The sequence below is a fragment of the Cibotium barometz genome, chromosome 8 (genome assembly GCF_041138505.1).
Source record: "Cibotium barometz isolate CiBa-2024 chromosome 8, ASM4113850v1, whole genome shotgun sequence".
NCBI classification, from domain to species: domain Eukaryota; kingdom Viridiplantae; phylum Streptophyta; class Polypodiopsida; order Cyatheales; family Cibotiaceae; genus Cibotium; species Cibotium barometz.
In genome coordinates, this window is record NC_141053.1 from 29,756,794 (window position 1) to 29,779,430 (window position 22,637).

The 22,637-nt window shown below is 49.3% G+C and overlaps 1 protein-coding gene across 7 annotated transcripts in view; it reads left to right on the top strand.

The window, feature by feature from the left end:
• The window catches only part of LOC147636133 (lipid phosphate phosphatase epsilon 2, chloroplastic-like), an 80,885-nt gene extending 58,942 nt beyond the window's left edge, over positions 1-21,943 (top strand). Inside the window, exons 2-5 of one of the 7 annotated variants that reach the window (XM_086801579.1) lie at positions 3,169-3,428; positions 3,557-3,630; positions 21,568-21,615; positions 21,758-21,943. In XM_086801579.1, the coding sequence (XP_086657705.1) occupies positions 3,169-3,428; positions 3,557-3,630; positions 21,568-21,615; positions 21,758-21,795 (420 nt within the window). In that variant the 3' untranslated portion in view covers positions 21,796-21,943. Of the gene's footprint in view, positions 1-3,168; positions 3,429-3,556; positions 3,631-4,240; positions 5,299-21,567 lie in introns of those variants that run through there. The other 6 variants (XM_086801581.1, XM_086801577.1, XM_086801583.1 and 3 more) reach the window with 6 other exon arrangements.
• The last annotated feature ends 694 nt before the right edge of the window (positions 21,944-22,637 follow it).

Sequence of the window (22,637 nt, forward strand, 5' to 3'; positions counted from 1 at the left end):
TAGTCACAAGGAACGGGGGACGGTAACGGGGGACGGGGACGGGGACGGGGACGGGACGGGGGACGGCCATAAGTAGGGAACGGGGACGGGGGAGGGAACGGCACTCAAAAAAAACTTTTTTTTAAGTTTTTCTACTCTTCCCTTATTCTACTTTGGAAGTACATCAAAATGAGCACAAATTTACATAAAATGGTAAGCTTTTGAGTCGTATTAACACCGGATGGTGGCCGATTGTGGCCAGATAGCATGAGAAGATTCTGGAGAAGGTTGGCACACTGCCAACCAGGCTACATGCATATGTGGTGAGTTATTATACACCTACTGCATATGGGCTGTAAATTTTGGGTCCGTTGCGGCGCGCAGTTTCACACCAGCCTACTTGGGGGAAGGTGCGGAGGGGGGCGTGAGCCCCTCTCTGCAGGGGGTCCGGGGGGGAGATGACTCCCCCCCGGCCCGAAGGGCCGTTTACGCTAAACTCCATGTTTGTAGCCTTGTAGCCTTGTTCTTATATAGATATTAGATAGGCAAGAGAGAGGCAAGGGCAAGTGAGAGAGAGAGAGAGGCAAGGGCCAAGCCTCAAGGGCCAAGGCCCAAGGCCCCAAGGCTCAAGCCTAAAGGCCAAACCTCAAGGCAAGAGAGAGGCAAGGCCCAAGGCCCAAGCCTCAAAGGCTCAAGGCTACCCCAAACGGCTAAAACCACAGATGGCTCCCTGCCGTCCCCCCACACGGCCGTCCCCCACAACCGTCCCCGTTCCTATTGCCGTCCCCTTCACCATCCCTTGTGAGGGACGCCTCCAGGGGGACGTCTGTCCGTCCCCTGCCGTCCCCGTCCCTGCGCCGTCCCGTTTCGCCGTCCCGGCGTTCCAAGCTTCCGTCCCCTCCGTCCCCTGTGACTATGGCTGGTCGACTGCATCCATGGGGCCATATAAATAGGCCCCATGATCCCCACTTTGTATTCATTCAGTTTTTCTCGGGATCTTGTGTATAGAGAAGAGTTTACACGCCTATCTCTCTGTCTTTCTTGTGCTGTCTATTTTCTGCACTCTACTTGCTCTTGTGGTCTCAAGTTTGGTTATCATTTCCGCTGCGTATTTTGACACCTTCCTCTCCACTTATGGCTGCTATTATGAGAGCCTGGAGTAGCATGCGACCTTTTTTGAGATAGAGTCTTCCTAGATTAGAGGATGAGGCTGATAGACAGCCCATTATTTGGAATGATCTCATGAGAGATGAGGTTGGACACTTTGGGTGCATCTGGATATGGCTAGGTTGGGAGAGATGTGCATCGACAGTTATTGTTTGGAAGACTTTTAAAAGTCTTCCTATGGATCCGAGCCTTGCATCCACCCAACACCTCAGAGGGACTCTTAGACAAATCGATCAAATTGATGCAGCTATATCTCATGAGTAGATTAATGGCACATTTCACGATCAACATTATCCTAGGTGGTTGGGTGTTTTCTCCAAGATAGGAGTGCCATTATAGGTATTAGTCTTGCTGGATTAGGATGAGGAGGAAGATCGTGTTTTTTATTCTATCTAGCCAAGATGGAGATTGTTGAAACGTGACACGTAGGAGATTATTCGTGGCATTGCCCTTCATCTAGTGAGAGTAGTTAGTCGGTCAAGGAAGCATTTGGGCACTGACACGTTGACCCTCCCCTTGATATTGTGACCCATGGATCTTGATGCTTATGGTTGTATGGTGGATGTATTAGATATCTTCATCGGGATCGTGTTGAGTGGGAGTGGATTGATGTAGCCAATCCTTTGAAGAGTCAACCTTTTTCAGTTACGCTGTCTGTAATTCTAGGCTGCTCCTCCCTTTTTTTATGTTTCTCTTCCCTATGTAGAGCTGAGTTTGTACTTAGCCATTATGGCTGTTTTTCTTGGTAACTAATAGAAGGATCTCTTTCTTTGGGGAAAAAAAATGCCAGGCTCCTTTTACTTGGACAAATTCAGAGGATTCCTACACTCATGTTGCACCCGGACAGTAATGACATCACCCCATTGACTCAAAAGAGATTTTGGCATAGACTTTGGCAATCATACAGCAGCAGGAGCCAGATCTCCCAGTTATTTTGGATATTCTTACATGGTGACCTCCCCATTAATCAGTAGAGGGCTATTTTAGACCCCGCCCCTAGATGTCCAGTAGCTTATGAGATAGTAGTACATCTTTATATGTGGGTATAGAGCTTGGTCACAGGATTTGGGGCTCTATAGCTCAGCTCATGTGCAGATTGAGGAGACATACCAGTTATGCTACTTGGGATGCTATTGTTTGGCAGTCCTGTGAGAGCCAGGAAAGGCTTTTAAGCAATGGCTCCAACGAGTGGAGTGAGTGTGCCGCCAGATTCATTTCTCAGCAACAATGAAGACCAAGACAGTGTTCAGAGACAGGGAAGGAATGGAATGGCGACTGGATGGAATAGATGCATAGATCTTCTTCAGAGTTAGAGTGGATTTGGAGACTCACTCAATCTGGTCCACAAATATTTTTTGAGGCAGGGATCTAGACACCACCATAATGATGTGCAGAGGTGTGGCCCAACGTTGCATGCTACTGGATATTCCTCATACACAGTACATACCGCCTCTACAAAAGATTGATACTACTTGGGAGATCATTGCCAGTATCACAGCCCGGCAGATGTAGAGGGCGAGATGCACAGAGGCTATTGAGGGCATTCAGATATACGACTCTCAGTGCATTTGCACTATATGGGGAGATAATTCACACTCTTATGGCTACATAGGCTCATATATACAGGGACCATCCAGATCTGCCCAAGCAAAGTGCACTGTTCTCATGAATGGATCTTTTTCTCATTGACCCCCACAAGATTCTCTTGGCACCTTTGTGCTCCATATTGCTTGAGATCACCCTACATTTTGGGATGAGGATTTTTTGTTCAGTAATTTTGTATGGTCTATTCATGCTTATAGAAGTCTTCTTTCTGCAAAGAAAAAGAAAAGAAGCCTTGGACTGATTTTGTTACTTGCTGCTGTTTGGGTTGATCTACTGCACTTCTTGACTTTTGATCTTCTCTCTCTCTTGCTGTTTCTAAAAGGCTTGTAGAAGGTGTGTAGAATGAGGAGAGTGGACTTATTTCCGACTGACTTCATTGTTGCAAATTAATGTTGATCGCAATTTTGTTTATTGCAGAGCAGATGGATTGTTGTAGCAGTTGTCATGGCTGTAGTGGTTTGGAGACATGATGATCAGGTGTTATGGGCAGTGACAGGTGGTATTTTGAATTCTGCAAGCTCAAAGCTTCTTAAGAAAGCCTTCAATCAACAACGGCCACTTACAGCTCTGGGTTTGAAGGCTGATCCTGGAATGCCATCATCTCATGCACAATCTCTTGGATACTTGAGTCTTTATGCTGCCCTTGGCCGTATGTATTGGTTTTTCTTCATTTTGAGGTTATCATTGCTCATGTTTTTAGACCTTTCTCTTGTTGGAGATAGATTTGCACCATGCAAATCATTGATGTACAAACTGTCGTTTGCTGCTACTTTATGATATCGTTCTCGAATCGCCCTTGCCACAGTGGTTTTCTGGCAGGGTCTGCATATTTTAGTTGTAGCTGCTGCGGTTACAATCCTTCTATGTGGCATCTACTTGGTATGCTTTCATCTACTCTATCAGCATCTACTCTATCAGCATGCAAAGTTCCAATCAAAATGGTGTTGAAGTTGTTTGAGAGTACACATATCCTTCGGTTAATGTCTTGAGAATGTTCTCTCTTTTTGTGTGGGTGTGGTTAGGCAGCAGTGGAATCCTTGTATCTTATAGTACACGGGGCATCTATAGATGTATATATATATTTGTGCGTGCATGAGTGTGTAGAAATGAAATGTTATATTAACGTCTTCAAAAGGCCATAATGACCTATGAGACCAAAAAGTTACATCATGGTGGATCTGATACAATGTCTAGATAAAAAACCAGAAAATGAAAAATAAAGATGATACTACTGGCACCTAGAAAATGAAACTAGAACTGGAAGGTAAACAGAAACCCTTATAGGGTGTGAATATAGTGAGGGGGGGGGTACGCTATGGAGGTGAGTGGAGTACAGTGAGGGGATACAATATCATGTGGGACGGGGGGATACACTATGGAGGTGCCTCCATCTCATAATATGTGCCGCAATCTCATAATATGTAGAGAGAGAGAGAGAGAGAGAGAGAGAGAGAGAGAGAGAGATTAAAGTCTATGAAAGACCTGACAGGTCTATGACTACAAATTCCGGGGAAATCGGGGTGAAATCCCCCCTCGATGCTGGTGGTGGTGCCTTTTCTGGCGTCTTTTCCATGCTACCGACCTGTCCATGGCCTTATGAAGACCTGGATGCGTCAAATGGCGGTCCCATTTGACCAATTTTGGTCTATTGGGTAAAATCCCCAAAATTTGGGCGTGTGCAAAGGGGTTAAGTAGCTGATTTTTACTGATTTTTGGAGAAAACCTTAATTTTTACTAGTTACAGTACCTTAAATTTGATGATTTTTGCCTTGAAATTAAAAACCCCAATTTTCTTGTATGCAAGGCTTTCAATTTTGCCAATTTTACCGAATTCAGCAAAAGCCTTGAATCTTCAAGATTTTACCTGGAATTTTGAAAATCCCTAGATCTGATTTTTGCAAGTATTGATGATAATGATAATTTTCTGCTGCTGCAAAGAGAAAAGGGCGTGTTGATGATGAGGCAAGGTGATGACATGCGCTGGTGGTTAAGTTGTCAGGTGGAGAAGGGCGCCAGAGCACAGGTGGTCGTGGTGGAGATGGGCACTGCGTACAGCTGGTAGGCATGGTTAAGGTTTATAAAACCTTATGATAAGAAGCACATTTGTAGGGCAGTTGACAGGTTGGCTGAAGGTGGCTTGTGGAGCACCAACATGGGCGGTGGAGAGAAGCTGGCGCGCAGGTAGGATGGAACTGAGCGATGGAAGGTGTAGGCGGGAGCAAGAGCAAGAGCAAGAGCAAGAGGATCACTGGTGGCCGATGAGGTCAGACTGGACACAGTCGAGCAGAATCGCACGTGGGCAGGCATAGCACTGTGGAGTCGACAGCGGGGCGGTTCTAATAAACGGAAGCTCTCCACGTTGAGGTTGGGCAACTGGCGAAAAGAGGCGGTTGGATCAGAGGTGCAGACACATAACCCGATATCGCACAGCAGCTGTAGAAGACAAAAAGCTTTAAAAATGCGAAACTCTAAACACCTGGTCTGATACCATATTGGAGATCAGAGTGCAACCAAGAGACATCACAACTATGGTGGATGGAACTCCATCTCGAAGAGAGAGAGAGAGAGAGAAAGAAAGAAAGAAAGAAAGAAAGATATATTAACGTCTACGAGAGGCCAAAGTCGGCCTATGAGAGAGAGAGAGAGAGAGAGAGAGAGAGAGAGAGAGAGAGAGAGAGAGAAATGAAATGATATATTAACGTCTGCAGAAGGCCAAAATGACCTATGAGACCAAAAAGGTTACAACAATTGGTGGATCTGATACAATGTCTGTGTAAGAAAAGCTAAAAACAACTAAACAACTAACTGAAACTGAAACAACTATGAGGAAAAGTACGGTACTAGGAGCTCCTAATGGATAACATCTGGGAGGAAAACTCCAGAGAGATCGTCTACTAAAGACCCAATGGGCCTATGAGACTAAAGTGATACAATAATGTCCATGGCATATCTCATCATGGAATGGAAAATAAAACAGAAACAGAACATAAACATAGCTATCTCACTAGGGTGATACAAAACTGTCCATGGAAACTCATCATTGAATACTAGGAACATAGAAACATGAGAGCAGCATCAGTTCCCAGTAGATGGCACACACTTTATCTTATCTAGATAAGAGGGTGTTCACACACATGTAGGGACACTTACACATATACGAGGTGTTCACACCTATGCAAACACATAGATAGTTATACACACACAGGTACACCGGGTGGACATACATGACACGAGAGTCTGAAATACCCAACGAGAATCTCATTGCAACAAAAGTAAAATGTGTCCCCCTACATCTAAGGACAAAGGGGTCCAAGTAAACGATGCCATGTGTTCACACCTATGCAAACACATATAGATAGTTATACACACATTGACAGGTACACCGGGTGGACATACATGACACAAGAGAGTTGGAAATACCCAACAAGAATCTCATTGCAACAAAAGTAAAATGTGCCCCCTTACATCTAAGGGCCAAGGGGTCCAAGTAAAAGATGCCATGTGTCACCATAAAGCATACATGGGACACTAAGGTAAGTGCCTAGTGAGAATTCTCGACGTTGCTCGCTGAAGCTCCCGCCTCCACCCTGCTCTGCGCGCCATCGCTCCCCCCCTTCCTTGCGTCCTTTCCTTCCGCCCCCCGCTTGCTCCCCTCTGCTCGCCGTTGCGCCTCCCCCCTCCTTACTCGCTGCTGCGCCGCCCCCCCCCTCCTTCCTCGCTGCTGCGCCTCCCCCCCTCTTCGCCAGTTCGCCCCCCTCCCCTCTTCGCCTGTTCGCCCCCCCTCCCCACTGCCGCCAGTTCGCCCCCCCGCCTTTTCGCCTCTTCGCGCCCGCCTCCCTTCAGCAGCGCCCCGCCCCCTTCCCTCTCGCGTTGTTGCCGTCCCCCCCCTCAGGGCCTCTCCTCCGGTTTTTCCCCCCCTCCCTCCTCTTTCGTGCTGCTTTTCACCCCTTGGGGGTTTTTTGTTTTTTCCTCATCTTCATCCGTCCTTCCGCCTCTTGGTGTGCAGCCTGCTTCTTGCAGGTTTTTCCGCTTTCGCCTCGCCTTCGCTTGAGCTTCAGACTCTGATGGAGACTCCTCCCGCCTCGCCTCAGAGGGACTCTTCCGCAGCCCCCTCGCCCGCCCCTGAGGACATCCCCATCAGGCTTTCTCTTTCGCCGGAAGAGGAAGCGAGCCTCACCGCAGAGGTGGAACGCCTTCAGGCTCACTCCACCATCTGCCGAATAGTCGGCACTCGTCCCAGCAGAGGGGAGATCAGGGATCTACTTCAGGCTCGCCTTCTTGCAGATGTGGGCAAGATCCTGGATGTACAGCTCCTGGGCCGGGGCCATTATCAGATCGAGTTCGAGGCCGCCTAGAGCGTTGCCAAGGTCCTTGCCATGAGTCCTCTGGACATCAGGGGTGCTCGGGCTTTCTTCAGACCTTGGCAGCATGGATTTGACCCAGCAGCGGTGGAGCAGGGAGAGCGCCTCTTCCATATTACAGTTTGTTTCCCTGGTCTCCGCCGGGAGTATCTTCCGCTCCTCCCCAGGCTCGGAGCATTGGTGGGCTCGGTACTAGAGACGGGCCCCTCAGCAGCTTCAGTGGTGGCCAGAGCAGCGGGGCTACCTTCGGTCAGAGTGTTGGTGCCTGACATCTCCTCCCTTCCTAAGGTCATTCAGCTACCTAGGATAGGGGGGGGGGGGGTGGATAGATCAGAGAGTGGAGTTCTCGGGGCTCCCGAACCAGTGTTTCATTTGCAGGCAGGTCGGTCATCTGGCCAAGGCCTGCCCTCGCAGGAGACCTCGACCCTCACCACAGCAGCAGGCTACTGATGGCCCGCCCACAGATTCGGCTCGGCAGGCTGCCTCAGGGACATTTGCTCAGGCCACAGAGACCTCGGAGTGGCAGCCTGGACAGGGGCGCCGCCGAGGGAGACAGCCACAGCAGCACGCACAGAGACCGCTGCAGCAGCAGCCACAGTCTCAGCCTCACTGGGTTCCCGTGAGGAACAGCTTTGCTCCCCTTCAGGAGGAGACCCCTGCAGCGACTGAGGACCAGGAGATGCCAGCTCCCCCTTCTTCACCCCCCCCACCCCCGTCCCCTCCCACCGCCTCGTCTCCACCTTCGCCTCCTCCCGCCTCCGCTCCGGTTTCGGCAGCGGCTCCCTCTCCACCTCCCTCGCCTCCCCCTCCTCCCCCTCCGCCCGCCTCACCTTCCCGGGAGACCCTGGCAGTTCCCTGGCGCTCACCTGCAGTCCGGAGAGCGCTGAGCACTGACCTCGCTCGAGCATCACAGAGGAGACCGATGCCGATTAGGGCCTCACGGATTTCATCTATCCGCAGTCGGCTGAGTCGCCTTGGCATTAGACAGCGCTCGGAGGCCTTTGATTATACCTTTACACGGCTTTTTTGAGCAGAGGGCCCCCATGAGCCAGCACCCATTCGAGTTCATGTAGTGATACCTCCGGCCCGCGGGGAGGAGGCACTAGACTCAGCGGTGGCCTTCTCGTTCCCTCTATGTGGACCTTGTGATCGGGAGTGGACTCTAGAGCTCGCTCTCAGCACTTTGAAGACTCAAGCAGTTGAGTTTTCTCACCACATGAGCGATCTGGAGGTGACTGATGTGATAGGCCGACTTTGGGAGTTGGCTCATTTTTTCTTGGATCCCGGGAGTGTGGATACCTCAGGGATTCGGCATCTGGTCGTGCGCATAGTGGCAGACTTGGCGCGCGACCCTGGATATGTGAGTATACACGAGGTTTCTCTGTCAGAGCAGGAGGCAGTCGCCATGGGCCACAGCCACCACTGGCGCCTGATCCGGGATTCTTGCAGTACAACGGGTGGGCAGATTCGCAGCTGTTCGGATGGGGACTATTCTCCATCCAAACCGCTTGCGAAGGCCCGCCGTACGGCTGAGACAGCATCCACCTCAGCAGGGCATCCATGAGGATCATCTCATGGAATGTACAGGGCCTTGGCGGAGCACACTTTATACGCTATCGAGGTTGCTTGAGGCAGGAGCTTCAGAGATGCCTGGTTGGTGGCAGCATTGACATTTTGATGATGCAGGAGCACCACTTGGGTGAGAGCAGGATCCGGAGATATGGTTCGGTGATGCCTGGTAGATGGGACACTTTTTGGTCTGCAGGGTTTGGTCCTTTGGGTGGACAGGGAGGAGTATGCATGGTTATTGCAGATGTATGGCGGCAGGCCATTGTGGATCGAGGGATCATTGTGCCTGGTAGAGCACAGTATGTCATTCTGAGGATGCATGATGAGCTATTGGGTGTGCTCAACATCTATGCGCCCAATCATGCTAGTGCCAGAGCAGAGTTTTGGACTCAGGTTACAGATGCATTGCCAGAGGCCGCACATTGGTGTGTTGGGGGAGACTTCAACATGCTTAAGGACCCGGCAGATAGGGTGGGAGGCAGTCATGTTACAGTGCACGGCACGGAGCTTGCAGCTTGGGACCGGTTTTGCATGTCACTGAGGATCACTGATGCATGGCAGCATGGGGCTTTCTCCCGGTCTCAGGACAGTCTTAGTTTCTCTCGGTCGGATCGCCGGCAGGGAGGGACTAATCTATCTCGGATTGATCGCTTTTATGTGGGCGATTGGTTGGGGGAGCGAGGGGGCTCCGTCGGCATTCTTGCTGGCACTTCATTTTCAGATCATGCGCCAGTTATATTGACTTTGGAGGAGGGGACACGGGAGCCCAGCTTGCAGTTGAGGATCCCAGAGAGGGTACTTGCAGACCCCAGTCTCGCTGAGGACATTGAGAGGATCTGGCATGATAGTCAGTGCTCTGACCAGGATGCAGCGGGCCAGTGTGCCCAGGGACTCATTGATCTTAGCTCTTTTCTACACGCTGCAGCTTTGACACGACTGGGAGAGATTCGCGAGCGAGAGCAACGGCTGAGACGCAGCCTTGCTTCGCTACAGCGCCTTCAGGAGCAGCAGCCTGCATGTGAGTGGGTGGCGTCCCAGCTGAGCCAGGCACGCCAGGAGGTTAGAGAGGCAGAGGAGCAGAGACATGAGTTTTATTATCGTCGTCAGGCCTCTCAGTGGACGCAGCTTGGTGATAGAGTGATTGGGGAGTTTTTTGAGATCACTGGACCCCGTCATGCGCGAGCAGGGGTTCGCCAGCTTGGTAGACCGGATGGATCGATAGCTACTGAGCTCGGGGAGATCAGAGCCATTGCCACTGCTTTTTATAGTGACTTGCTTTCAGCGGAGCCAGCCACTGAGGATCGAGATGTATGCAGACAGATTGTGTGGGCCCATGTGCAGAGGAGGGTCACAGACCATATGCGCACAGTTCTAGGTGCGCCTCTGTCAGAGATTGAGCTTGCCGAGGCCTTGAGGGTCCTGCCGCGACATAGTTGCCCAGGGGAGGACGGACTGACGCCGGCCTTTTTTATGCGCTATTGGGACCTTTTGGGACCAGGCCTCCGCAGGGGCTTTCAGCATGTTTTGGACACTGGGGTGATGCCGCAGAGCTTTTCAGAGGGCTTGATCTATCTTATTCCCAAGGGAGAGGGAGGCCCTTCCTGGGGGAGTTGATTCATGCTACTCAGACAGGATTTGTCAAGGAGCGCAGTATCCTTGACAACATCTTTACTTTCTGGGAGGCGACGGCCCGAGCTAGGTTTCTTGGCGAGGACTTGGTCGTGATGCTTCTCGATTTTGAGAAGGCATACGATAGAGTTGATTGGGGATTCTTAGAGGGCACTATGCTGCGCCTGGGCTTTGAGCCAGGATGGATCAGAGGGGTGGCAGCTTTGTATTCCACAGCTCGCAGCCAGGTGCTGATTGCAGGAGGTCGGGGGCCGAGTTTTGAGCTGACCAGGTCAGTCCGTCAGGGGTGTCCTCTCGCCCCTTTCCTTTTTCTCTTCTTTGCGGAGGCTATGAGTATGTATTTGACGGCAGAGGAGGTTGGTTTGAGAGGACTTCAGCTCCCAGTCCGGGGGGAGGATTTGCTTGATGCTGAGTTTGCAGACGACACGGGCTTATTTTTGCATGGCCAAGAGGCCAATCTTATTCGGGCAGAGCAGTCGCTTCAGGTTTTTAGTGCAGCTTCGGGAGCATTGATCAATTGGCGCAAGACAGTGGCCTTTTGGATCAGTAGTGCTCCCACTCCGGCATGGAGTCCGGACCCCGGTTTTAGATGGATTCCTCCCGGCACAGCAGTGCGGTATTTGGGATGCCAGATTGGCCTCGATTTGTCACCTGAGCAGCAGATTGCCCCGCTTCTTCTGAGCATTCGGAAGAAGCTATTGTATTGGAGTACAGCTCGACTATCCTTGGCTGGGAGGGTGGTGGTGGCAAATCAGGTGCTGTTAGCGACTATGTGGTACATTACGTCTTGCTGGATTTTCTCGAGCTCTTGCATCAGCCAGGTACAGAGGCTGATCAGGAACTTTCTGTGGTCTGGGCGGGACGGTCAGCCAGCTCGGGCAAAGGTTGCATGGGCAGTTATTACACTTCCGCTGGCTCAGGGCGGTTTGGGCATTATAGATCCAGTTGATCAGAGTAGAGCCTTATTGGGGAAGCTTATTGTTCGGGGGTTGCTTCCAGGCGCTGAGCCTTGGAAAGAGCTCCTCTTGCAGCGACTGCAGGCCCGGGCGCCTCCTGCAGGGGGTACTTGGGCACCAGAGATTCGCTGGATCTTCATAGAGATGAGGAGGACAGGCCTCAGTAGAGGATGGGAGGACAGATTTGCTTTGAGTATCCTGAGAGCTTGGGAGCTGCTGAGACCGGGGCTCTCTCAGCGGCCTCCTTCTTGTGTTGAGGAGCGGGCCAGGCAGCCGCTCATCTGGAGCCCAGCGGTTCGTACAGAGCAGGGTCATATGCTGGGTTCTCGGCCTCGTCTAGCCTGGGGACCTTTAGCGGCAGGCCTAGCTCGTAGTTTTGGAGATTGGCAGGCTTTCTGCAGTCTACCAGAGGAGACCCAGTTGGAGAGGCTGAGTCACTTCAGAGGGGGGTTGATTATGAGGGATGATATTCAGGAGGCACTTACAGAGGAGTGGTTCACCTCTCTCGAGCCAACGGCCCCACGGTGGATGGGAGCCTTTACACAGTTGGAGATCCTGATTGCTGTCAGAGCTAGCACTGAGGATGGCAGATGCCTCTATTATGAGATTCAGGATGAGGGCAGACTCCAGAGAGTGGAGGTGGAGTCGCCTTTGGTTGCAGAGTGCACCTTTCAGAGGATTCGGGTAGTGGCTGCCGCTTCTCGGAAGTGGCATATTGACCCCGACCCTGCTGACGAGCTCCCGGATTGGCGCATATGGGCATATGCAGCGCGCCCCTTGGCCCGGCTACAGTGGGACCCCGGAGAGTACGAGTGGCATGATCCTTATGCATCCCTTGAGGCCACAGAGATCACATATTTCCAGTATACTGTTCGGCTGGGACGGCATATTTTGACGGTGAGGAGGACGGTTTCTCCAGTGGCAGCGGGGCATTGGCGATTGCAGGGACTATCACAGGAGTTCCTGGAGGATTTCTGGGCTCGGCTCTGGGCTAGTCGACAGGCCCGCAGGATCTCGGCTTTTCAGTGGCTGGTCGCCCACAGGGGCTCAGCAGTTGGCACTTGGCTTGTTTACAGCGGTCTTCCGGCGGCCTGCGTCCGATGCGGCCACCCTATGGAGACACAGAGACATTGCCTTTGGGACTGCCCTCAGGCACAGCAGATTTGGCTGCGGATGCTGCGTATTCTGGCCCCCCTCTCTCCAGAGGGTATGTTTACGTGGGGTGCCGCTGCTTGGTCGACTTCGTCAGGGCCTGCTATGGGCTATGAGATGGAGCAGGGCAGTCAGGCCATCAGATTTACTAGGGGCCAGCCTCGCCTGGTTCCGGCACCGGATTTCTCGTCCGCCAGCTGGACACAGGAGAGGGATTTACGATGGGAGCTCCTCAGCAGCCTCACCATCTGGTTCACCTGGAGGGCCCGGTGCTTTACGGCCTTTGAGGGGAGATTAGAGCCACCAGCAGAGACTGTTCGGGGGATTTGGCAGGAGTTGATCCACACCCTGCGAGGACAGTACGACCGCATCCGGGGAGACTCGGATGAGGCGATCTTATGGCGCCAGGCCTTTCATACCACTTGGCGCTGCGGCCCGTTCTACACCCTACACACGGGATCCCCCCGTTGGCACTACAGGCCACCTGTTTGGCTCTTTCCCCCCCCCCATTGTATGATTTAGCCGCTCAGTTCTTTAGACTGATGCTTGTATTTTGCAGCACCTAGGGAGAGTCTCCCGGGCTGCCATGATGTATTCACTGCTCTTCTCTCTGTTAGGAGCAGGAGAGATCTCTTTTGTAGCCCTACGGGCGTTTTTTACATAACTAATGAAAGGATCTTTTCTCGGAAAAAAAAAAAAAAGGTAAGTGCCTAGTGCCTCACACTAATAATTTCCTAACTTCTACATACATGTCCACTACAAAATGTATGTCTCCTACAAATCCCCCCTAAGATTGAGACATAATTGTGCCACCATCTTGTTTGCTGCATAAACTGTATGCCCACATAGAAATGTAAACGGCCAAGATCTGACATCTTGAAAGTCTTATGTAATTCAGCTTTAAAAGCTGTTCACTGCTCCCTGTCAAGATCATGTCATCCGCATATAGCATGACTATCACAATATCTGAACCATCTCTTTGCACATACATAGTACTCTCAATAGGACTATTTTGGAATCCCCGGCTGGCCAAGTGTGCACGAATCTTCTCATACCAAGCTCGAGGAGCTTGTTTGAGACCATAGAGTGCCTTCTTCAAAAGGTATACTTTTCTTTCATGCCGTGCAATCACAAAGCCAAGCGGTTGCTGTACATACATCTCTTCCATAAGATCCCCATTTCGAAAAGCAGTCTCCATATCCAACTGATGCATACTCCACCCATGGTGAGCGGCCAATGCATGAGTTTCCAATGCAGTGACTGTCCTAATGGTAGTGATCTTTGAAGTTGGGGAAAAGGTTTCATCATAGGCTATCCCTTTCACTTGGGAATAGCCTTTTGCAACTAACCTTGCTTTCTACCTATCAATGGATCCATTTGGTTTGCATTTAACCTTGTACACCCACTTTGTACCAATCGCATTCTTTCCGGGAGGCAAGTCAACTAGTTCCCATGTGTTGTTTCTTTGTATGGAACTATACTCATCACACATGGCTGACTCCCATTGCTCATTGCCATAAGCTTGCTTATATGAGGACGGTTCCTCTGAATCAAATATGCTACCTATGCAAGCATAATCCACCTCATGCCTATTAGACTCACCCCTTCTTGCTGCCCTTGTCATGCTCTCAAATGGAGCACCAAGATTGCTCTCTTCAAGGGTACGGATCAGCCATCTAGGGACTGTTCTAGCCTCTTGCATAGCTTCATCAACACGTGTATGACCATAGGGCTCATTTGTGGGCTGATTTCCAAGCTCATCCGGAGGTATTTACTGTCCCCAACCCTGCTGTTCTGAAATTTCAGAATGTGGGAATGTCACTTGAATGACGAAACAAGTCATTCAGATCATCAAGAACTTGCTTGTGTGTAGAGGCAAGTGGCTGAACCAGATTTTCAGCAAAATGACATCCTTGCTAGTAATAATTTTGTTAGTAGAGAGGTCATAAAGTCAATAACCTTTAGTCATAAAGTCAATAACCTTTACTCTCATGATGTAGCCCACAAAAATACATTTGACAGCTTTATCATCCAGTATGGTCCTGTACATGAGCATATGCTAAACTACCAAACACACGAAAGCAGTCAACTTTGGGCTTGCGCTCATGCCAAGCCTCGAACGGTGTGATGGTCTTCAAGGCCTTAGTGGGACATTTGTAAATTACATGAGTTGCGCATAGAATGGCTTCAAGCTAAAACTTGTGTTGCAACTCTTTATCATCCAGTATGGTCCTTCTCTCTTGGGGTACATAAGCATATGCTAAACTACCAAACACACGAAAGTAGTCAACTTTGGGCTTGTGCTCATGCCAAGCCTCGAACGGTGTGATGGTCTTCAAGGCCTTAGTGGGACATTTGTTAATTACATGAGTTGTGCATAGAATGGCTTCAAACTAAAACTTGTGTTGCAACTCTTAAGCATCTTGCCATTTCCATTAGAGTCTATTCTCCCTCACTGCTACACCATTTTGTTCTGGTGTATAGATGCTTAATTCCTTTCCCTTACAAATATGCCTTGAAAGCATTTGACATGTATTCACCTCCTCTATCTGTATAAAGAGTGAATTTTACACCTTGCAACATTTTCAACCATTGCCTGGAAGTGCTGGAAATGCATGAACACCTCGGACTTTTCTTTCATCGGATATACCCATGTGAATCTTGAGTAATCATCTATGAATGTGACAAAATACACGTCCTCCCATGGATGGTGTCCTCATTGGACCACAAACATCGTTGTGAATGAGCTGTAATTTACATTCAGCTCTCACCACACCATCTCGAGGGAAGGGCTTTCGATGCATTTTACCCAGAATGCAACCCTCACATACATGATTTGCTGGTATCTCAACATGAGACATACATTCTACCATGTTATGCTTCTGTAGAAGCATCGAACTCCCAAAGTTTACATGCCTGAAACGCGCATGCCATAATTCAGCTGCCTGCAACAAAGAGAGAGTATCATTTGCAACTGAATATACATTGTGTGCGTGCAATTCATAGGTGTCCAACCTATGAAGATCATTGCATAATGTGCCAGTGGAGACAATGTGTAACCCATTAGAAGGATCTTTGATGAGACTCTTCTCACCTTAGAACTACACTTGCAAGCCTGCTTAGCAAGAGAAGACACTGACACCAAGTTCTTCTTTATGCCTCCTGGCACATATAGCACATCCTGTTAGGTTGTCGGCTGCCCCCAGATGCTGGCCGACTGTGTTTTTGCTGCTCGACTGTTTTGGTGTTGCCCGACTGTCCCTCAGTGCTAGCCAACTGCATATCTTCTGGCCGACTGAGCATTGCTGGTCGTGGGCAGCCAGGGCCGCTGTCGGCTATTTATGGGCTGGCCGACCAGCAGCCAGGGGCCATATAAAATGGCCCCTTGCCCCCACACTCTATTCTGTACTTTTCTGGGATTATATGTAGTGTATATAGCAGAGTTGTACAGCTTCTCTCTCTCTTTCATTTGTGTATTGCTCTCTACAGCAGTTGTCTTCATTTTCGCTGTGCATTCTGACATGGTATCAGAGCCTCAGGTGGCTTGAAGCTTGGAGATTGTGGGATGTCGAGGGTTTGCTGATTTGAGGTGCTGATTGGAGACTGTTTGGGTTGTACTGGACTTGGAGATTGGGTAGAAGGCGGCCATCACTGTTGGACAGCCACCTTGCATTTTGATTTTCAGCCTCTTCTTCTTCTTTTTTTCCCACCCACCCTCGCTTCACAAGACCTTGTGAACCCTTGAGATGGCAGATTTCCTTGAGATGGTTGAGAAGCACATGAAGATCCCAACACTCCCCATGTTCCCTGTGGACCTACAATTGGACGGGAACAACTACGGCATATGGAAGGTAATGATATAGTTTGTTTTGGAGTCTTATGACTTGGCTGATTTCATTGTTGTTGGGGTTCCACGGCCGGAGTTGGAAGATGGGGAGTTACCCTCTATACGGAAGGAACGGGAGACACTGGCACAATTACGGGATTGTGTTAATGCTTGCGTCCATTCTTTCATCTTTCTAAATTGCACACCACAGGTGATCAATTATATAAAGCATATGACGCTTGCCAGAGGGATTTGGCAGCATTTGGCTTCTCTGTACAACAGGGTATCACCCATGAAGAGGATCTCCTTGGAAGTTCAGATGCGGGTGATGAATCCTGCAAAGTCGTCGACGATGCAGGAGCACATCAAGTTGCAGGCTCTTTAGCAGGAGGTTCTCTAGGCCGGGAAAGAGATATCGTCAGATGATATGGCCATCACGATGCTGTCAGATTTGCCCTCTCGGTACATTTTACTCCTCCTTGATCACTAGTGGCAGGCTCAGCACCATCACATGGGAGGAGCTTGTGCCAATGGTCTTGGACCAGGAAGAGCGATTTACGAACCCTCCACAGGGCGGAGGTTCTGACTCCTAAGGCCTTGACTAGCTAGCGGTCGAAAGGCCGTAACAACAACAAGGGCAAAGGGAAGTCTTCATCGGAGAAGTCTTTTGAGAAGAAGCCTGATTTAGACCAGGAGAAACTGAAGGCCGAGAGGCCTGTAATGATTGTGGCGAGAAAGGCCACTATTGGAGGAAGTTTCCCAAGCGGAATGGGAAGAGTGCTGATTCTTCAACTTCAGTTGCAAAGACTCCAGCCTTTGTGCACTTGGAGATGTTGGACACCGATGCTTCATCTTCTTTGAGCGAGGAGGCAGTTGGCTTCACCGCCAAGGATACTCAGGAACGGATTCTTGATAGTGGTGCTTCTAGGCACATGACTCCTTCTCGTGACTTCTTTTAGGATCTTAAACGGCAGTCAAGTCGCATTTTCATTGGCGACAAATCCACGATACCGATTCACAATGAGGGTCGGATGGAGATCATTCCCAATGGCAGAGGGGGTAAGCATTCCTCTCGTGTTCTTTACGTCCCGCACTTGGTTTTCATATGTTGTCTCAGTGCATGAGGTTTGCAAGACTGGCTTTCGGGTGGAGTTTGAGGAGCATTCTGTTGCTCTACGGGACCGAGAGACTGGCCAAGTTGTTTGGGAAGGCGGAGTGGAGAATGGTATGTACAAACTCTCAACACTCTCCTCATTGATAGGTTCTCATATTGGTGATTGTGGCACTTTCGGTTTGGCCACTTGAATGTGGATGCGTTGCGGCGAGCTTTCTGGGACCAAATGGTGGTTGGCTTGCCAGATGTTGGCAGTAGGCAGGGACGCTGTAGTTCTTGCATTCGCGGTAAGCAGCACATGGAATCTTTTCCGAAGCAGGCTTCCAGGCGGGCTTCGAAACCTTTGGAGATGGTACACACTGACTTGTGTGGACCTATGCAGACGCCATCCTTGGGAGATTCTTTGTATTTCATGCTGCTGCTTGATGATTGTAGCAGATTCACTTCGGTTTATTTTCTTTCATAGAAGGACCAAGCTTTTGCTTGGTTCAAGGAGTGGCATGTGATGGTGGAGAAAGAGTCTGGCTTGCATATAAAGACTCTTCGGGCTGACAAAGGAGGAGAGTTTTCTTCCAATGCATTTGTGCGGTTTTGTGCGGAACATGGCATCAAGTAGGAGCTGGCCAATACAGGTTCGCCTTTAGAGAATGGAGTAGTTGAGCGTAAGAACAAGACTGTGGTGGAGATGGCGAGGACGATGCTGGAGCATTGTGATCTTCCTCGTTCACTTTGGGGAGAGGCTGTGGCTACGGCTGTCCATATTCTCAACCATTCTTCGACGACTTCAGTACCGAACACGACTTCCTTTGAGGCGTATTTTGGCAGGAAACCAGATGTCTCCCATTTAAGTGTGTTTGGAGTGATGCATATGTTCACATTCCAAAGAAGCAGAGGGGAAGCTTGACTCAGTCCCAAAAGCTTGTTTTTGTGGGATATAACTCTCTTTCCAAGGGATATAGGTTGTATGGTCCAGAGAGGAACGAGGTTGTTGTCAGCAGAGATGTGGTTTTTGATGAGCATGTTCCAGTTTCCACTATTGATGAGCTGCCACTTCTTGGAGACCTAGATGATTCTGATGATGATTCCCAGTCGATTGTTCTACCTGGACAGCCTCAGCCAGTTGAGGAGGTTGAGCCCGCAGCTGGAGATGAGCCCCCGCAGCAGTTGGGGATGGCTCCGCGTTTTGTTCAAGTACCGAGGTGTGGTAGACACCCTTTGGGAGTCAAGTGTTACAGAGCTTTCCTCCGAATGGACCATAGAGGACGGACCTCGAAGATCGCATAGAGTTTGTGACAAAAGTCATTCAACGGAGCTTTTATAGGTCAACTATGCTTTGATGTCTCATATCATGCGGGACAAAGAGCCCACTTCCGTCAAGGAAGCCCTTTGCACTCATTGATGTAGTGCCCGCTTATGGCAGAAATGGCATTTACCCTTCTTCTTCTTGTTCTTGGATCCCTCACCTTTTGAAGTATTATCACCCTTGGTGACTATGTGCCCAGACTCCACTTTAGGTTCGCCTTTCTCTCTCACAGCAAATGCCTTTCTCCACCATGAGAACTAGAGAGATTTGCTCTCGTTTTCTCTTCTTGTAGGAGCAATCCCACAAGGTCATAAGAAAGAACTAGGTTTGCACCACCTCTCATCATGAGATTGAGAGATGTGATGAACCCAAGGTATGACGGAGGCAATGAATTGAGTGTGTTTTGAACCAACTGCTTGTCAGGGATGACTTCGTTTATGTTTAACAGCTATTCTGGAAAGTCTTTGACCTTTGTAAGGTGCTATTGCATAGAGTCCCCCTCATGCATCTCTAGAATATCCAGTTGCCTCTTGAGATAGGCAACCCTAGCCTCATTCCAAGTTTGATACATACGGTCCAGTGTATCCCAAGCGTTCTTAGCTGTCTTACATGACCATATATGTGGAATGATTGACCTTTTTACTGACAAGGCAATCAATGACATTGCTTGCGTATCACGGGAGTTCCATCTCCTTTGTTCCTGCGTAGGAGGGTCTGCAACCTGTACATCAACACTTGCAACCCTTTGTGTAGCATTTCTAGGAGGTGTAGCTAACTGAAGTGCTGGTGGGCGTGTGTCTTCACCAGACACCATATTCCATAGCCCTTTCAACATATTCTGAATCATAAAACTCCATAATGAGTAGTTAGTTCCATCCAACTTATCCCTTGGTTGAGCACCGTAAATACATCCTGTGCCTGAGCCATCGCCAGAGCATGTATCCCAACACTGTATTGTGTGCCTGCAAGTATGTAGACCTGTGGCAAGAATGTAGAACTGCACCAGGTCCTGCCCGTAGCCTAGGCCCCTTTGCTGCCAACTCCCGCCTGTGCAGCGCCCTATGCCGCCACTGTAGCATCACGTCCTGCCCATAGCCTTCCTTTGCTGCTAGTCACTGTGCAGGACCTACCGCCACGTGTGCCAACTCCCGCCTGTGCAGCGCCCTATGCCGCCACTGTGCATCATGTCCTGCCCATAGCCTTCCTTTGCTGCTAGTCACTGTGCAGCACCTACCGCCGCGTGTGCCAACTCCTGCTTGTGCAGCGCCCTATGCTGCCACTACCAGCTCAGCCTGTGCAGCGCTCAATTCTGCCACTTGCTGCCCGTGCAGGGCGTTCTTGCAGCCTTTGCAGTGCCCGCTTGCTGGTACCTTTGCAGCGCTAAGTGCAGCACTTGTTGCCGCCTTTGCAGAACCAAGGGTGCCACCCGTGTGTGCAACGCTAAGCAGTTTCGATGGCTGTGGCTGCTTGTGTCGATCAGCAGCACTGCTTGTACCTGCTACTGTCTTTTCAGCACTTGCCACCTGCCGTTACCTGCTGTGCGCTGCTTTGCTGCGTCTGGTTCGCTACCTGCTGTGCGCTGACTCAATGTCTGCTGTGCAGCGCTTTGCAGCACCTGTGCCTACTGTGCTTGCTTTGCTGCGCTGCCTGTCATGGCAGCTGCTGACACCTGCAACACCCAAGCCAGCCACCTGTTGCCGCCAGTCACTTGCTTCGCTTGTGTGCACCTTGTGTCACCTCAACAGCACTGTCAAGTCGCCTCAAGAGCCATGAGATACAGAGTGTCACCTGGCTGCAACATTAGTGCAGTCGGAAGGTTGAAAGACAGCTTCGCAATAGGCAGGGTCGCCAACTTGGCCCTGATACCAAATGTTGGAAGAGTGAGTAATCAGTGCAAAGAAGAATGACTGCTGGCTCAATGCATGGCCAGATATGTTCTCTTGCCCAGCATAGTCAAGCATGGCCAGATATGTTCTCTTGCCCACCATGGCTCTGAGTCTATCAATGCATAGCCCAAACGGAGTGGGTGAGAGAGGGGTTCCCTATTTCACACCAATGTCACCGCTGAGCATCTTTGAGAATGATTGCTGTGGCCTGCCCATTGCATGACTTGGATATGTTTTCTTGCCTAGCATTATCAAGCATTATTATGCCTTCTGCACATTAACCATAAGTCCACTGTGCATACAAGACTGATCCAGTACAGCCATTAACTTCTGCACATCTTTCACACAGTGAGACATGACAACTTCATCATCACCAAAAAGAAGAATGATTGCTGCCCCAATGCATGGCCAGATATGTTCTCTTGCCCAGCATAGTCAAGCACCATGGCTTCGAGTCCATCAATGCATAGCCCAAAGAGAGTGGGTGAGAGGGGATCCTTGTTTCGTGCTGAGCGTCTGTGAGATCCATTTCCTGTGTGCACCTGGCATTTGATCTGTTCATATATTCTTGCAGTGGCAAGCTTTAGTTCGTGTGGGACCCCCAATTCAACCATCCTTCTACATGAGAGAGAGAGAGAGAGAGAGAGATTAACATCTGCAAAAGACTGGAAGGGTCTGCCAATGAGGTGATAGCCCAAGTCGTGATGGTGTTTGCCTAGGACCAGGAGGTCCTGGGTTCAAAGCCCCACAAGGAGCTTCTTGGGCCGCATCGCCTATGGGTGGACAAAAAGCGCCTATGGGTAGTGAAAGAATGGGTAGCTACGGGAGTATCTTGGGCCTAAGGCTAGTTGGGAAAAAAGAAGAAGAAGAAGCCGACCGGACGGGTCTATGAGACCAAAAGGATGCTACATGTGATCCATGAATAAACTGGATATCAAGACATGAGAGAGAGAGAGAGAGAGAGAGAGAGAGAGAGAGAGAGGTTTTTCACTTCAATAATAATGCCTATGCTACACTTAGGCATGGCTGCGAATTTCCCAAGGATTACACACCCCAATGCAGGTGGTGGTAGGTGCAGGATTTGGATGGAGTATGGCTGGTGCATGGATTGCCTTGTGGCATAATTTTGTGTGGGAGGCTGTGGCTTCCTCAGCTGTATGCCATTATTTGCTTGTTTTCTTATTTGGGGTTTCTGCCTTCTGTTTCATAGCTTTTGCGATTCGAAAATGGCGCTTTGGAGATGCCTGAACACGATTTTCCTGGTTAAACCAATTGAATTCAAATATCTTGTTTTTTTGACGGACCTTGGAGCTTTCTAAACAGCTGATTTTGTATTACAGTAGTTTTGTTGATCCATTTCTCTCCTGGTTGTTTCCAAAGCATGGGCAACACAAAACATACAATTCAAAAGGAGAAATCAATTCACAACAAGATTTCCATAGGACTCTTCATTGCAAGGCTTCTAGGATAATTGTTTCAAGTTCGAATTAGAGTTGGATGTTCAAGCCATCAAAAACGGCTTGAGGCTACGAAATGAAAATGGTTTGGAAACCGTAAGTCTTGTGCATTTCATAGTATGCATAAAAGATCAAACATAAAATCAAATACACAGGGGAAAAAGTTTAGAGAAATAAAGGAGAAATGTGGGGTGGATCATAACCTAGAAGAGGGTAAAGAAATTTGGAAAAAAGTGAAACTTGGAAGCAAAAATATGCATGGACATCTTGAGAGGACATTAGGAATATTGGATTTGCCAATTCGAGAGTAGCTGCATTTTCACAATTTTGACCGTTTCTTGTTACTCAGGTTTAAGCATTATAATGGTGGCAATAGTTGAAACAATGGCATTTTGTCTGAGCTTATATGTTGAGTCTTAATCTAAAATGTATATAGTATTTGCATTTTATTTTTAAGTTGGCATTTTGTCTGAGCTTATATGTTGACTCTTAATCTAAAATGTATAGTATTTGCATTTTATTTTTAAGCTAGTAAACGGTTTCTATCTGCAATATGGTTTTGGGGTATAGTAAAAAGGACATGTTCAATTCTGTCTTTAAGATAAAAGAATTCAGATGGATTGTCCAATATAT